Here is a 17122-nt window from a genome sequence, read left to right as displayed (position 1 = left end):
CTTACTGCTCATTTTCATAATACAGCTTGCCAATGGCCCAGGCAATGATGATTGGGCAGGGAATACCTGCAGGGGCAAAAAAAAAAAAAAAATTAGGAGTTAATCATGGATGGATGTGTCCATGGTACCAAAGTAAATTCAGATTTGTGTGAGGAGAGTCTGAGTTAATGAATGGGAGACTCTAAACAATAGTGGTTCTGTCTTGGTCTGCTTGAGACACCACAACTGCTAAGACCTTTGAATTTAGAAATGAAAAAAGTTCATCCCAACAAAGTTTTAGTAAGGAAAGTTAATAAAAATATTAACAAACACACACATAAATACCTATACTTCCATAGAAGTGACCAGAAGAATTCTGGCTGACTTAAAGGCAGCTTTGGTCCCTTTTCATTTTCCTGCACCTGGTACAGCAGAATCTCTAAAGACAGTACTTGGAAATGAGTGTTTAGGTTTTTATTTCCCAGGCTCCAAGAAGCTTGTAAACATACTGGGATCTCTAGATGAAGCACAATTTCAAAACTTTCCACGTTTTTGTTTTTTTTTTTTTTTTTTTTTTTTTGAGTTCAGAGTTTGTTATGAAACAGGATTGTGAGAAAGAATAGCTTGATATCTTGCAGTATCAGAATTCTTGGGGTTTTTTCTCTTTCTGAAGGATCCAGACAATTTTTAACTTTACAGACATCACTGCACTCTCTATAAAGGGTTTGTGTTAGGCCTTCCATTCCAGCTGGTTTGAAAGGACTTGCTGGAGGAGGCACCTGGAAGGGAGGAAGAGTAAATGGAAGTGGCAAAGGGATGTCAAAATTCAAAGGGGAGATTTTTCCCTCTCCATTCCCCCGTTACCTTCTCACCTCAGGAAAACCAAAGCAAGTCCAGCCTCACCATCTCCATCCTCATTCCAAAGTGCAGGCTGATGTCTCTGAAACCACTGAAATCACTGAGGTGAGTGCATGGACAGAGCCCCAGTGACTCTGACCCCCAAGGAGGAGCAGGGGTGCATTTGTCTCTGACACAAATTTCTCCCTTTTAACCTCCCTCTTGCTGCCCCTTCTGCGGGCAATGGAGGCTTTGAAGAGATGGAAAGAGAACCACAACATAGAGGGGTTGAGTTGCTGAGGGGTCATCTTGAACCTCAGCAGCTCTGATCTCCTGCCCCATCATCCCTGGTGGCCCCTGTGCCCTTCAGAGAATTGTGTTTTGTTTCATCCTGCTCGCCATGGACTCAAAAGCTCTGGTGAACTCATTTCCCCATGCTCTTGGAGGAATTGACAGAGAAAATGGAACCACGTCCTCTCTCCTACAGCAAAACATTTTACTTTTCCTTGTTAAGTGAAGGATAGAGATTTGAGAGTAAGACTGGCAAAAAATGAGTATGAGGAGGCAGAGCAGAGCCAGAATGCACCCACAAGGTGGCTGGAAAGGTTTATTCAGCGCACAGCACTCCTGCATTAGTAATGAGAGACCCAGAGGATTCTGACAGAGGTAGGGAGTGAAAACACCAGGGATCGAAGCAGTTTGTGGGTGTGTGAGAGCTGTGTAAGCAGCTGATTTTCCAGTTTGCTGAGAGAATTGAAAACTACTGGGGAAAAAATTGAATCACCTCCCCAAATAAACATTTTCTTTCTACTACAACTCCTCTTTCCTCCCATTTGGTTTTGGATTGAATGACAAATTTTGTTTCAAAGGATGTTTCTGCCTTCAGAACTGCAATCCAATTACTTCTGCAGAGAGGGAGAGGCACTTTCTGAACAAAATGTCACTCTGCTTTCACAGAAGAAAATATTGGTGACTTTTTTCCACCTTTCTTCCTTCCACAGAAAAAACCTGCTAGATTCACTAGTTCTGTTTGACCTCAGATTTTCATTCAAGTGAACAAACTGCCTGCATGGGGCTTGTCCTGGCAGAGTTCAAAACATGGAGATGTTGGTTAGGAAGGATCTCTGAAGGTGTTTGCCCCAATTTCCTGCTCTGAGCAGAACCATCAATACTCACCCAGGGTATAGCCTGGCTAAATTTTTAAAAACCCCAAGGTCAGAGTTTTCACAGCTTTTAAGTGACATGTTTCAGTGTTCCACCATCTCCTGGTACATTTTCTGTTTAACATCTTAAACATCTTAACATCCAACTGGAACCCCTCAGTCTGCAGTTTATGGATTTTGTCCCTTTTTACAACACCTGCTATTACCAGGCAGAATTTGGCTCCATCATCTTTGTAATTATCTTTCAGATCACTCCTGGTACCAAGCAGATCTTTCCTCATCTTCCTCTTTCCAGATTAAAGCAGCTCAGCTCCTTCAGCCTCACATCACAGCTCATGTCCTTTAGATCCCTGATCACATTTTCACCTGGAGAATCTCCACAGTTTTTTCCACATCCCTTTCTGACCTCAGGAACCATAACTGACCACAGCATCCCAAAGGCAGCTTTGCCACAGCTGAGCCTTTGAGCAGCCCCAAGGACAGTCCAAAGATGATGTGTGACTCTTTGCTAAAGGCTGTTTTCCAGGAAAAAAATCCCTCAGCAGCTGTGGATAATGAGGCTCTTTTTAAATCAGCTCCTCACTTAGGAAAGTCTGCTCAGACTCAGTGGTCCAGATTTCACCTCAGGGGGGATTTATAATATTTATTCTTGCCTCTCTTTGTCTTTAACACTTTAATGCCAGGCACCACAGAGCACTATTTTAACCACAAAGGTCACTTACACCATCCTATGAAGAGAAAGACCCATTTCCTCAGCTTGTCAGTGGAGTAGGTCATCACTATAGCAGTGTGTAAGTAGCAGCCTTCCACAAACATCCAGAAGAAGTTGGTCACCACAAAGTAATTGTAGACAGTGGTAATACATCGACACCAGGGCTGGAAAGGGAACAGAAAAGAATATTTTAAAATCAGGGTAAGAACATTTCAAAGATTCTGTATGTTGTTATTCCCTTTTAAAAAATCCATGGTAGAATTCACTCATGGGATGCAGATTTGTCCTGTGGCTTGGAATCACAATATTTTAGGTGCTGACAGGAACTCACAGATCCATCTGTGACCTTCTGCTGAGGCTGGCTTTGACCATAACATGCAGGATCTGCTGTATCTAAAGCTGTCTGGAAAATTCAGGTTCCAGAACAAGCCTCCAAGAGGAGCAGCTCATGTTATCACAGGTGAGCTGTGTCAATGTCGTGGTCTTGCTTGGTTTCCACTGAGGGGAAGAAGCACAACTGATATTTAAAGAAAAAAAAAATACTTTAAAAGCATGTTTTTAGCAGCCAATTTATCCCCTCTGTTCCTGCCACTGGTGCTTCATTCTGTAAGTCACACCCTGTCACATGTCACCTCTGAAATTTGCCACAACCTCAACAGGAATTTTTTGTAAAATGTAAGAAAATGTGTTGTTTCTCCCCAGAATGACTGTGCAGTGAGAGCACAGCTGTGGGAGGCACAATTAGCTCCAGATGGGAACATCCCAGCAATAAATCACAAGGAACTGAGGTTAATTTCCACAGTGCTGCTCACCTAAATCTGGCAAAACTTCCTTCTTACCAAGCAGATATCTGAAGAACAACTCTAATTCCCTGGGTTCTCTGCTATCACTGATTTTGGTCTCACCATTCTCCAGCCTTTTAATTAGCTCTAGTGAAGTATTTCCAATTTTCACCCTCAGTTAATTTTATTTTAGCCTTCATATGCAGGAGACACTGATGGTCTACAGGCAGCCAACAGAGCAACAGATGCACCACCAAGCCCAGTAAAATTCTGAGGTTTAAGAATTTACCAGGAAGAAGCACAGTTACAAAATGACAGCCTATCCACAAGTTGTGATCCCTTCTATATACTGAATGGAAATAAAAAGAAGAAATCTTTTGGATGTGTTAACAGTTTAATTTCTGTATTATTTCATTAACATTTAAAATTTAGTTTGGTTTCGCCCTTAAAATAGGATTAAAGCCCAAAACAACTCAGAAGAGGCTGAAACATTTTGTTATCAAAAGTTTGTTTAAAACAACTTTCCTTTCCTTTCCTTTCCTTTCCTTTCCTTTCCTTTCCTTTCCTTTCCTTTCCTTTCCTTTCCTTTCCTTTCCTTTCCTTTCCTTTCCTTTCCTTTCCTTTCCTTTCCTTTCCTTTCCTTTCCTTTCCTTTCCTTTCCTTTCCTTTCCTTTCCTTTCCTTTCCTTTCCTTTCCTTTCCTTTCCTTTCCTTTCCTTTCCTTTCCTTTCCTTTCCTTTCCTTTCCACAAAGATTTATATCCAAGTCAGTTTTTCCTGTGTCAGAACTAAGAGGAACTGGCTGAGGGATTGGGAAGATTCTGGCACAAAAAAATACAAATAATGGTAGTGAGATCTCCCCCTGCACAACTTCCATAAGAGATCAGGATAAAATGAATTTTGAGCAAGTCCTTTGTGGATTTATTAAAATTGAACAGAATTGAATGAAATTGCAGAGCTCCTTAGCCCACACCTCTCTGTTTATTTGACTGAAGATTCTTGACCCCCACATGTACCCACCATTAGGCTCCAGATAACTTCACCAATTCCTTCTTGATTTTTTTTTTGCAAGCATTATAAACTTAATGCAAAATATTTCCACATTGATGTTCTGTATCTGTTACTTAATCTCCACTGATCAGCACAGAAGAGATCACATCAATAGCCAGAATAAATGATGTTCACATTCATTGTGGTGGTGTTATTTTGACTGACTTATCCCACAATCATATAACAAAGTTATCACCAAGCTTGTATAAAGCACCTTTCCCAAAAAGGCTGCAGAGAAAAGATGAGTTAATGAAAACTGGGGCATGTGATGATCCATTCTATATTTGCAGGTTTTTATTTTCGTTGTCACCTTGTGCTCACATTTTAAGAGGTATCCAACAGATTTTTCCTAAATAACAGTAAAATTTCAATAAAGATTTGCAGCATAACCATGAGGGCAAGTCACACAGCATGGAACTGTTGACCATAAAACTCATAAACTCCATTTTCTGGAGTGTGACACTGCCAGAAGCACAGACAGAGCAAACACTGAATTAACAGAATTTACATTTTCTCCAAGGAGCTGTGGATGAGCAATAATAGAGATTTATATATGGACATCCTCTTTATGTGGGCACTGATGATTTCTCCGTTTGTTTTCCCAAAGCATGGGACTGAAGTGCAGATGTCAAATCTTACATTTGAAGAGCTAATCAAGGATGATGAGTGCCCAGCTGACACTGGAATGAAGGGAAGCATGGAAATCTCTCTAACTTATAAATGCTATAAGTGTCCCTTGAACTATCCATACAAAGAAACTCAGCACCCTGAGCTGCAGGGCAGGGCCTTGCCAGCCCCCTGCACTCACCTCATTGCTCTCATGGATGTTGTGATCTATCATTTGAAGCAGAAACCACATCACATTCCTCAGGATGAACGTGGTGATCAAGTTCCAGTGGATAATATTCCTCAGGCATCTGATACTCCTGAGCAGGGAAACACACTGAAGTGAACATATATAATGAATATATCCACACACACATCAATAACCATGCAGAACAAATGGGTAAATTCTGTTCATTGCAGTTTATCCCCCTGCAACCCCTCTGTTACTCTGTGAAAAAGGAGGTTTGTGCTTTTGAAAAGCCACGGACAACAATTTGTCTTGACAACACAACTGAATCAAGTCAAGCAAGTGAAACTGCTTGGATCTACTGGAAGACAAAAAAATTAAACATTCAAAGTGTTATTTCATCCTTGCTTATTAGTTTTGCTCTCCTTCTCTCCTTCTCTAGAGCCACTGGAATTGATAGAAAAGCCTCTGAACAACCGGGCTGCCCTGGGGGCTGCTGAGTTGCTCATAGGAGGAGATTTAGTGACAAATATTTGTGCTGGAGTGGCAAAACTGGAATAGTTTACATTTGGGTAATTCCTGAACAGGTTCACCTGTGTGAGTCTGAATTAATGCAACAGGAGAGCATGAACTGCCTGCTTTCCAATCCTGGGCTTAGCTGGCTTAAACTTGTACCTTAAATGAGGTAGAGCTGCACACCCCCTTTCACCAGGAAATATTTGTGTCTGGTTTCAGTCCCTCCCCAGCCCCAATTCAGGTGCAATGTAAATTATGAGAACAATGTAAAATATGAGCTACAGTAAGCTGGGACACAGTGCCATAAAACAAAAGAGGGCACATCTGAAATACACTTGCAGCTGGAAATGGCTCCAGGAGGCAGCCAGGGCATGCCGCTATTGCCAGAAAACAAAGCATCACTGAAGCAAGACAGAGTTACTTGTGACAGGTTCAGTCATTTAAGACCAAAACACTTCTGATTCTTTGTGAACTGGTAAAGGATGGCAAATTGCAGTGTTGCAGTTACAGAATCTTCAATTAAATTATCTTCTCTCAGCTCAAAGCAAACCCCTCCGTGTCATTCATCTTTTCTGAAAAAAACCCCTTCGCCCAGGATTTTTCTCCTGGGAAGCTGAGAAACCTCAGAGATAAAGGAAAACAATTCTTATCTCATTTGCTTCTTCTGTGTTGTGCTCACATGTGGAATGTGTTTGGAGATTGTTTACCCACAGGTGATTGTTCCATTGGATTCTGCTGTGAGTTGTTTTCACTCTTTGGCCAATCAGTGCCAAGCTGTGTCAGGACTCTGGAGAGAGTCAGGAGTTTTCATTATTATCTTTTTAGCATTCAGTAAGTATCCTTTCTGTATTCTTTAGTATAGTATAGTTTAGTATTCTTTAATATAATATAGTATAGTAAAATAATAAATTAGCCTTGTGAGAACATGGAGTCAGATTCATCATTCCTCTCTGCCACCCCACAAATACAATACTCGTCCATTTATGAAAACCACTTCCACAGGGGTTAAACAGCCAGAGCACTTCCTGGGATTGGCAGTGGCCATTTCAGGCTCTCTGCTTGCCAGGGAAGCTGCCAAGATAATGTGGGACAAACACAGAAAGTGGCTCAAAGCTGCTCAGCTGGAAGGGGCTGATCTCACCCCAGGGACAACAAAAAGAGAGGCACAATCCAGAAACCAACTTTTTGTTGCCTCAGGTCTTTTGCAAGGCAAACAAGCCACTCTTCTTAACAACAAACAGCATTTTCCTACTATAAAACATTCATTGTACTGTTCTTAGGACTAAATGAGTCAGTCTTAGGGCCAGAAGCAATTCTGTGGTGTCCTTCAGCCTCACAAATCTCACAGAGATTTCAAGCAATTCAGCAAAAAAAAACCCCAACAGAAGACCTCCCACATATGAGATACTTACAGAGAGACACTCAGAGGTATAACCCTGCTAAGCCAATGTTAAATCACCTCTGAGTTTAACAAGCCAGGCTGCCAGAATGAAATTGGTATTTGGTTTGAGAGCCTCAGTGACTCATGATGAGTTAATCTGGAGAACAAATCTCCAGCTGCTCAGACCCTTTCTCTTGTATTTAAGCTACAAACTCCAGAACGCTGCTCTCAGCCATGTCAGACCCACCTCACTTTGAGAATTTCACTTTTAACAAAAGGCTGAGGTTCAGGGTTTGGCTTTTAAAAGAAATGAGGCAACCAAGCTTCCCATGCTGGGCCCCAGGAGAGCACCTGGGTCTGAACCATCCTGCGCAGGGCTGTCCTCTGTGCATCTCCCTGCCCGCAAATGTCCTGCAGCTCCCCTTCACCTCTGTGTTTCATTCACTGCCTCCAGGTCCAGGATTAGCAAATGAAAGGATAAGTTTGAAACATTGCTTCTAGGGAGAGAAGGAGGCAGGGGACCCAAACTAAGGAAATTCAGGTCAAACTGTGAGTAATTGAGATGAAATGAATTGGTTCTGAGAGCTTTAACAACAAAACAGATTTGGCACACTTGAATGTGTTTCTTGGCAAAGGTAAGATAAAGGAGTGGGGGAAAAAATCCTTGCTGCAGGCATCTATTTAGATAGAGATATATTTAGATATTTTAGTTTAATAATTCCATAAGCTGAAACATCAATAAATCTGGCTAAGGAAATCTTATTGCCACAAGATTTACAGCAAGACATTGGACTGGACACATAGGATCAAATAAAGAGTTGTAGATTTTTGGATCATAAAAAAGAGATTTTCCCTCAGTCATCAAAACCACATTGTCTTCTTTGACAAACTCAGTGGGCTTGATGATCTCTTCTTTCCCAACCTCAGCAATTCTATGGTTCTATGTTTTTATCTAGTGCCTACATGATCTTTGTGCTCCTGACTGCTTCTTGGCTCCTACTGGTTTTTATTCTTTGCCCATCACTCTGCACCCTTCAGACTTTTAGTGATCTGTGCAGGACCCAGAGCAAGAGGGTCTGGTCTGTGTTGGAAACCCCCAATCTTAAGAGATAATCATCAAAACACTCCTTGTTTTCAAAAAGCCCTGTTTGTTGAGGGAAGGTGTGTTCCTGGTGTAAAATGAAGTATATAAATGTGGCCAGCAGCTGGAACTGACCAAAATGAAGCCTGAACCTTTGGCTTTGCACATGGAACAGGGACAGCCGGATCTTCTGTCCCACTGCCTTGAGCAAAAGCCACATTTTGGGTATGAATAACCTCACACCACTGCTCCATTCCCTTCTGGAGACACTGGCTGTGTGGCTTGCATGGTAAATAGCTCCTTTTACCTGCTAAAAAGCTTCCTGCCTTTGGGGCGAGCAGAGCCATGAAAGATAACCTGAGAGATGTCTCAAACTGTCACAGACTTTATAACACAGGCAGTGATGTGACCCCAAACACAGAATGGTTTTAATCTTTTCCCTATTTTTTTCCCTTTTATTTTCTTTTAATATGAGTCCCAACTGGACACTGAAAGTTTGTTATTGCTCACAATGAGCCCAGAGCCCATTGTTCTTTCCTCTAACTACCACCAGAACAGAAATCAGTGGCAATAATGCAATTCACAGCCAAGGGCAGGGAAAGCTTGAGGAATAACTGTGTCAGGTTTGCAGTGGGGAGGAGGAATCTGCAGGATAATAAAGTGTGTGGAGACTGCAGGGCATAGCAGGGCTGCAGTCCCTGGAACAGAGGAACAATCTCTTGGCAGGCCCCTGAGAAAGCTGCTCTCATTTTCAGGCACTGCTGGAGGGTGCAGTTATTGTAATTTAGCAAGTGTAATTTTATTGTACTTTAGCAGGTGTAAAGCATCTGGAGGGGTGCTGAGGAAAGGGTCTCCCCATTCCAGGCTTTATTCAGGTGAGACTGCTCTGCGGGGCTCAGGAGCTCACCCTGTGCACAGAATTCACCTCTGCAGCCAGGCTGGAGTCTGAGGTGGGCACTGAATGGAGGACAATTCCCAAACTGGGCAGCAAAAGGGCTGAACAACAGGAGAGCTGCAGCACAGCTAATGTTTGCTGAAAGGACAAAGCTGACCTTGTCACACTCATTCATCTCAGAGCCTGAGGAAAAAAAACATCAGAATGCTCATAGGAGTCATTTATCCTCCACAGGTCTTTTCCTGGCTCTTGGTAGACAGGAGGTAGCTTAAATTTATGAGCCTTAATTTAAATGTAAATACCCCTGTTATTAATGAAAATGACCTGTCCCATATTGAGAACTTAAACACTCCTATCAGTCTTCTATGCCAATGAGCCCCACAATTCTTTCTCCTTGATTAATTAAAGTAACCAAACCTGTGCTCCAGGAGCAGCAATAACTACCCTCAGAGGCAGCACAGAAAAAGAATATTCCTATAACTCTGAAACTGGCAGGAGGTGGAATTTAGAACACATTAAGCTGTGTTAGAAGTCAATGAACTGAGCTTTTCTGGAGGCACGGGGGTTGGCATGAATGAATTCCCCCAAAATCCAGAAGCTAAGAAATTGGGGGTTGCTCTTACCTCAGGAGGGGGATATCAGTCTAGGGGTGGTGGCACTGGCAACATGAAGAAAATGAGAGCACAGAGAGCAGAGAGCTGCCTCTCAAGAGGGAAAGAATCACCTGGGAGAGGGGAGAAATGGGATCTGAGGGGACTGGGTGCTGAACTGCTGCTTCACACACAATTACAGCACTGCTGGCAAGGCATTGTGACTTACAGAGCCATTCAGAGCTCCCCAGCCCAAAGGATCTGATGATGGAAGGTTTCCTATTCCTCTTCATGTCAGGTAACATCACTTATGCCATTTCCACTTGTTTTACAAGGCCTGACGTGTGCTGAATGGAGCAAGAACAGCAGCACAAATCACCACCCCGGAGATCCTGAAGGCTGGCACATCACAAGACACCACAGACTGAGCTACAGGCTTCCACTGGGGAGGAGTTCATTATTTCCTTCCTACTCTAATCCTTTTCAGACAAAAATCACTGTTTGAAGCTTTGGCTGGACTCTTCTGGCTCTTCACTGGTGCATGGGTCTGAGGATGGATGGAATAAAGGAATTGCAGGAATTCACTGACCACAAATTTAAAAGATTGAAGTCAGAACATAAAGACATAAGAACTTCCATGTTCACCCAGACCAATGTGCCATTTAGGCTGGGAATCAGTCCCTGTGAGGATCATTAAAATTAATTTGGGAAAGAGCACTGAAAACAGGGGTGTTGAACTGCAAGTCCTGTCCTTGCTCTTACCTTCCTGCTCCTGGCAGTCAGGAGATATTCCTTATTCAGAAGCTGCATTTAAATGCATTCAATGACCTCACTGGTGGCCCCAACTCCTCCCAGGAGTCACTGGACTCCTTTTGTGGTTTGGGTTCACTGGGATCAGACCATGGATTACTCCACTAACATGATGAAGAGCTCATAACCTGTTATTCACAGCAGAACATCTTTGCCTGTGTGGGTTCCTCTTCTCTGCTTGTCAGCCCACTCCCAAGGGCTGGGTGAGGAGGCATTTCCTCACAAATGCCCCCCTCCTGTCCTGTGGGAGCTGCAAGGTGAAGGAACAGAAAAAGCCTGGATCTGGACAGCAAGAAACTGCTCATCCATGCGCTGTGTGAGCCATGTGGGAGGAGTGCTGGTGCTGCACCCTGCAGTCACACAGTTCAGGCAGCAATCTCACTTCTGGCTGTGCCTGAGAGCTGATTTTGGGCAGGAAATATCCCCCTGAAATACAGCAGGGTCAGACAGGCACGAGCTAGGGGTGTGTGTCACCCTGAGTGAAGGAGCAGGCAGAAGGAAAAGGATTTCCTTGAGAAAAGGATGGACAATTTCTGACATGGAGAGCAAAGATATTGCCACTGGAGGCATCTTGGCTTTGTAAATGAAAGGGCTGATTGGTTCCTCGTGATTTCTTAAAAAATCATGTGCTTTCCCTGCTGAAGGGTATCCAGACACCTCCTCCTGAAAGGGCAGGAGGTTCTGATGAGGGCCTGATGCACAGGAGTCCTGCTGTGGGTTTAGCAGAGGTGTCCTCATCTTCTCACGTTTTCATGTCTTCACATCCTCATGTTTTCATGTCTTCATCTCATCATCTCTTCATGTTTTCATGTCTTCATCTTCACATGTTTTCATCTCATGTTTTCATGTCTTTATCTCCTCATGTCCTCATATTTTCATGTCTTCACATCTTCATGTTTTCATCTCCCCATGTTTTCATGTTTTCATCTTCTCACATCCTCATGTCTTCATCTCATGTTTTTATGTTTTCATGTCTTCACATCCTCATGTTTTCATGTCTTCATGACCCAGACAACTGGTTAAGGGATAAGAAGCACAAATACTGTTCTCTGTCCTTCCATTTGGAGGAAATGATGAGGGAAGGAAGAGGAAGAACCAGCAGATCATCAATACCTGGCTCTGAGCATGGTGTCACCAGGAGAATTTTGGGGTTTTTTCATCATGGGTTGGTCTACATGACACCAAACCTGTTTCAAAGGCTGATGATGTGAGGTTTTGGGTAGAGGAGTGCAGCAAGTGACAGGACACTCATGGGAGACTGAGTTATGAAGCGCCTTGTTAGATATTTGCAGGAATTTGGGGACAACTCTAGTGGAGCTTGTGCAGAGAAGAGAAACAAAGCTGGGGAAGAATCTGGAGCACAAGTTTGATGAGGAGCAGCTGAGGAGCTGGGGGTGTTTAGTCTGCAGAAAAGGAGATATTTTCACTCTCTAGAACTCCCTGATAGGAGGATGCAGCCAGGTGGGGGTCAGGCTCTGCTCCCAGGGGACAGGACCAGAGGAAACGGCCTCAAGTTGCATCAGGGAAGGTTTAGATTGGGTATAAGGAAAAATTTCTGTGCTGAAAGAGTGGTCAGGCATTGGAACAGCCTGCCCAGAGCAGTGGTGGAGTCACCATCCCTGGAACTGCTCAAAAACCATGCAGATGTGGCACTTGGGGACAGGGTTTAGTGGTGGGCCTGGCAGTGCTGGGGTAATGGTTGGAGGCAATGATCTTAGAGGTCTACTCATGTCGCAGACATTTTTATGAAAAATCCTTTCCTTAGGATTTTCCCTCCTGAGAAGCTGAGAGGCCTCAGGAACAAAATGTAAACATCAATTATCTGCTGCTGTAGAATGCAACAGGTGGATCTGTGATTGGCCCATGTTGGATGTTTGTAATTAATGGCCAATCACAGTCAGCTGGCTTGGAAACAGAGCTCGAGCCACAAACCTTTATCATTCTTTGCTATTCTATTCTTAGCCAGCCTTCTGATGAAACCTTTTCTTCTATTCTTTTAGTATAGTTTTAATGTAATATATACCACAAAATAATAAATCAAGCCTTCTGAAACATGGAGTCAGATCTTTGTGTCTTCCCTCATCCAAGAACCCCTGTGAACACCCTCACGTACTCCCAGCTTCAGTGAGCCTCCATGGATCTACAGGAAGATGTGTGCATTCCAGTGAATCCAGAGTGCCAGAGCCTGTCTCTGGCTGTGCTGGCCAAACCAGATGAGATTATCTGGGATTTGGGATAAGCCTCCCTCTCAGCACACATCCAGACAGAGCACTCAGCTCAGCTCTGCAGCAGGCTGGACATGAAGAAGCAATTAAGGTGAAAGCCAACATGCTTCTCCTTGGCCTTCCTAATGAGTAAATCAAGAGCCAGGTGTATTGTGAGAAATTGCACACAAGAACCTCTTTATTTGATCTGAGAACAGACCATGTTGTTCCCTGACTCAATTTCCAGCCACCAGCATCCTGAACTGCCTCGTGTGCAGGTGTCAGAGCTGAGCTTCCATGAAGGAAAACAGCAGCAAAGGGGAAAAAAAATGAAAATTCTCCAGCAGCTGATTGCAGCCTGGGTTAGAGGTGGGCAGGAAGAGCTTCTGATTGTTGGCAGAGAGAGGATGTCCTGCTTATTAATCCCACCAAATTACCTTAATTGTCTGATTCTACAGAGAAAGCAGAGAAATAGGAACCCCATTCCTTATACTTGCAAAATTGTGAGATCTGGAAAGGCAGAAAGAAAATCACATCAATCCTTTCTGTAAAGGTGGCCTCACTGATTCAGAAATGGACATCCATAAATAGCCCTGCTAAAACTCAAAGTCATTTTCTGTTGATTTACTGGGTTTTTTCTCACTCTATCCATACAGTGGTATTTTTCCTCTGGGATGCACAGAGCCACTATTTTCTGATTCAAAGCATGAGACAAACAATTAACATTAACAATCATAATAATGTGCCAGCATGGTTGAAAGCTCGCTGAATCAGTTGAATTATCTGCATTGAAATAATTGCAAATGAAAACTTTATTGAGGAAGCTTGGAAACCTTCTATTAATTCATGTAGTATTCCATTAATAATGATGTTCAATTAAGACTGCTGTCCCAAAGTCTCTCTGGAAACAGCTGACAGGAGAAACAGGAGTGCACTTTGCTGGAGCTCTTCCCATCCCACGACTGGAATACACCAGAAGGAGAATCATGGACAATACTTAAAAAATTATTTCCCCTCTTTAGTCTTTTCTAAGGCAGGCAAAGCACATCCACAAGCCATAAATGGCACAGAGTGGGAAGAATACCTCCCAGCAAGTTATTTCCCAGGCTCTGTGCCTGTCAGGGCCTATTTGCTTTCACCCACATGGAAGCCTCCCCTGAGGTCCCCACGGTTTCCTTCCCCTGTGTGCTCCATCAGGGACATATTCTGGAGCTGCTAATGCTTCCAGATGGGAGCAGCAGCTGGAGAGGCCGGCAGGGAAAATCAGATCCTTGGTGGCAGCGGCCTGGGGGAATGGAAATATTCCCAGAGGAAAAGCAAGGGAGGAATGGAAGCCTGGAGGGAGGGGACAGCTTTATCAGGAGGGCAGGAGTGAAATGCTCAGGTGAAGAAGAGAAGCAGCAGCTTCCACCCTAAAAATAAACCCACTGTGGAAGCATCTGTGTGTTTGTCTTTTCCAAAGCCTCGCTCTCCTGCCTTCAAGGCAGTTTTCAATCACAGGACGTGGGGCATCCTGCCTGCTTTGGACACAAGGGCTTCCAGCACTGATGTTCCAGGGGTGGGAAGGATGCAGCCAACACAACACACAACAGGCAGGGCAGCCCCAGACTGGCTGTGCTCACTGCTTAAATAAGGGAGAACTGAAACCCAGCCCCTGCAAACTCCACAAACACAACTTCAACCTTGACTGTGCCATCACGTCATCCACTGGAGAGAATTCCCAATTTTCACAAGAATTATTAAAATACAGATGACTTTATTTAGTGCAGCATGGGTTTGTGGCTGAAGAAAAAAATGTAAGACTCTGCTCTAATTTGCTCTGCTCAATGGTGGTCAGATGCCAGTAATTTTTGAACAAAGAGATAACAGGGCTGCAAAGTGTCTTTTTTGAGCAGAAAGCACCTTGCAGCTCAGGTTTTCTGGCACAGGTTGTAGTTATCAGTCCACACTGTGGAAAGGTGAATGTTTTCCATGGAGAGTGACCACTGCAGTGGGATTGCACAAATCAGAGACAGGACTTCAGAACCCAGAGAGGGAGAGCTCAGAGTGGCTGATCTGGCTTACAGCTGCTGTTTGGGAAATACAGTGCACAGCATGTCCTCATTCATAATCCCCTCATGGGATTATAAAAAAAATAAAAAAAATCTGAAAACAAATTAATTTAAATGACCAGCTAGAGAATTCAAAGGTTATGGTTTTTTGTTTTTTTTTTTTTTTTAACTTTTAATACAGCTACACAATTAGCAAAGTTTATTACATTATCCACATTTGCAGATACTGGGGTGATAAACCAAGGAGGAAAGTCTGAACTTGCTGATGCTGCTGTTCACACTCTCCTTGGCCTCATTTATACCAAGACGTGGTGTGAAATATTTAATTATTTTGGAGCATTTGGCCAGGAATTCAGGAAAGATTGGAAAACTTCCAGATAATCATTCCTGTGCTAAATTCCTCATTCTCATGGTGCTCACTGTACATTAGGAATCGTGTCCAGTGGCTCAGCCTGGGCTCATCCCCAGGGAAAGCTGCTGCTCCCATAACAGGCAGAGGCACCCCAGAATTACCAGGGGTGTCCATGGCCCATTTAGGGGTGACAGAAATGTGTACCTTTCCCCTCTCTCATGTTTTAGCCAACAGAACAATATGAAGCAGCAGAATTCACAGAACCATGGAATTGGTTAGGTTGGAAAAGACCTCCAAGATCATCAAATGCAACCACTGACCCAGCACCCCTAAGCTCTTTCCCCAAGTGCCACATCCACAAGTTTTTTTAGCATTTACAGGGATGGTGACTCCACCACTGCCCTGGGCAGCCTGTTCAGTGCCAGATCACTCTTTCAGTGCAGAAATTTTCCTTAATACCCAACCTAAACTGCCCCTGACAGAACTTGAGCCCCTTTCCCTTCTTCCTGTCGCTGTTCCCTGGGAGCAGAGCCTGATCCCCCTGGCTGTCCCCTCCTATCAGGGGCTCTGCAGATCCTAAAGGTCCCCTCTGATCCCCCTTTTTTCCAGGCTGAGCCCCTTCCCAGCTCCCTCAGCCCCTCCTGGTGCTCCAGACCCTTCCCCAGCTCTGTTCCCTTTCCTGGACACCCTCCAGCACCTAAATTATCTTTTAAATTAGGCAGAAGAGAAGGTTCCTGAGTGCTGAACAACTACAGTGGAGTTAGTGAGGGACCCACATGTGCAATCCCATAAGTGAAAACTGAAACTGAACCATTTAGCACTTGCACAGCTGCAGGTGCATCTGCAGTTCATAACTCTAAACACCAATTTGAAAACATATTCTCTGATTTTCCTTCCCAGAGATGACTCAGGATGTGTTTTTTTTAAATCAAATTGCACTCCTGAGCATGATTCATATATAAACTATAAAGACCCAACTTTGCTTTCCTCATTTCTCTGAAATGTTGGAAAAGTTGCAATGTTTTCTCCACTGTTCCCAAAACCATTGCATCATCATCAGAAGTAGAACACAGACAAGTTTTAGCTTGACAGCCAACATAGATCTAGATCTTGTAAGAGCAGTTCTATAATCAGAATTCAAACAAGTTCATGTCCACCTCCAAAAACTCACAGCCAAAATCTTGGCAGCAACAGAAGCATACCAGCAGTGACAAACTTCTAGCACAGGATAGAAAGTGGCCTCCAAACCTCTGGTCAAGAGAGGAACTGAGCAAAAACATTTAATAAATTCCTGATACTCTGGTTTGACTCAATTTTTTTCCTCTACCACACTGCTCTGGGACCCCTCTGCTCTATGGGCTGGAAATCATCCTTTCATATCCACTCACAAATGTGTCTGCAGAGCACCCATACCCATTTTTCCTTGCACTGACACTGTCCTTGATCATAAGCAGCTCTTCAGTTTGCAGTGTTTATCGCATGGTGTTGTATTTATAGGCAGCAACAACACTCCTCAGTGGCTTTCATTGTGCTAGGTTACAATACCACAATTTCAGATGCAGCTTGTGAAACCTTTCACATTTTAAGAACAGAGCTCTCTGGGCACACTTTTAATTACTGGTATTGTTGCAGGAGCTCATGAGGGCCCTGCTGTCTCAGGTTTTATTTTGTGAGGGGTAAGCTCTACACAATGAGTGTAAAGAACAAGTCCTGCACATGTGAGATGAAGAGGGAACGAGTAAAGGCAGTGGGAAGCAAAGGCAATGGCCTGGGGTTAATCAATAGGAAAAGTGTTCCTGGCCTTCATCTGAGTTCATCAGATGAGACTCTTCACAGAGATTCAGGCAGTACAGGCACTTCAGATGTTTTGTATTTAAAGATGCCCCCCTCACTGGGTTTGTTCTGATTTACAGAGCTCCATAATTTTC

At 43.6% G+C, this 17122-nt stretch overlaps 1 protein-coding gene across 2 annotated transcripts in view; it reads right to left on the bottom strand.

The window, feature by feature from the left end:
* Positions 1-17122, bottom strand: part of CRHR2 (corticotropin releasing hormone receptor 2) — a 151943-nt gene that overhangs the window by 37902 nt on the left and 96919 nt on the right. For both annotated transcript variants that reach the window (XM_058808304.1, XM_058808315.1), the window contains 3 exons: positions 5330-5447; positions 2702-2855; positions 6-66 (listed from right to left, as the gene is read on the bottom strand). In XM_058808304.1, the coding sequence (XP_058664287.1) occupies positions 6-66; positions 2702-2855; positions 5330-5447 (333 nt within the window). The remainder of the gene's footprint in view (positions 1-5; positions 67-2701; positions 2856-5329; positions 5448-17122) is intronic.

Source organism: Ammospiza caudacuta, chromosome 1, assembly GCF_027887145.1.
Source record: "Ammospiza caudacuta isolate bAmmCau1 chromosome 1, bAmmCau1.pri, whole genome shotgun sequence".
Classification (NCBI taxonomy): Eukaryota; Metazoa; Chordata; class Aves; order Passeriformes; family Passerellidae; genus Ammospiza; species Ammospiza caudacuta.
The sequence above is the reverse complement of the archived record's forward strand: the minus strand, read 5'-3'. Positions and strand labels throughout refer to the sequence as shown.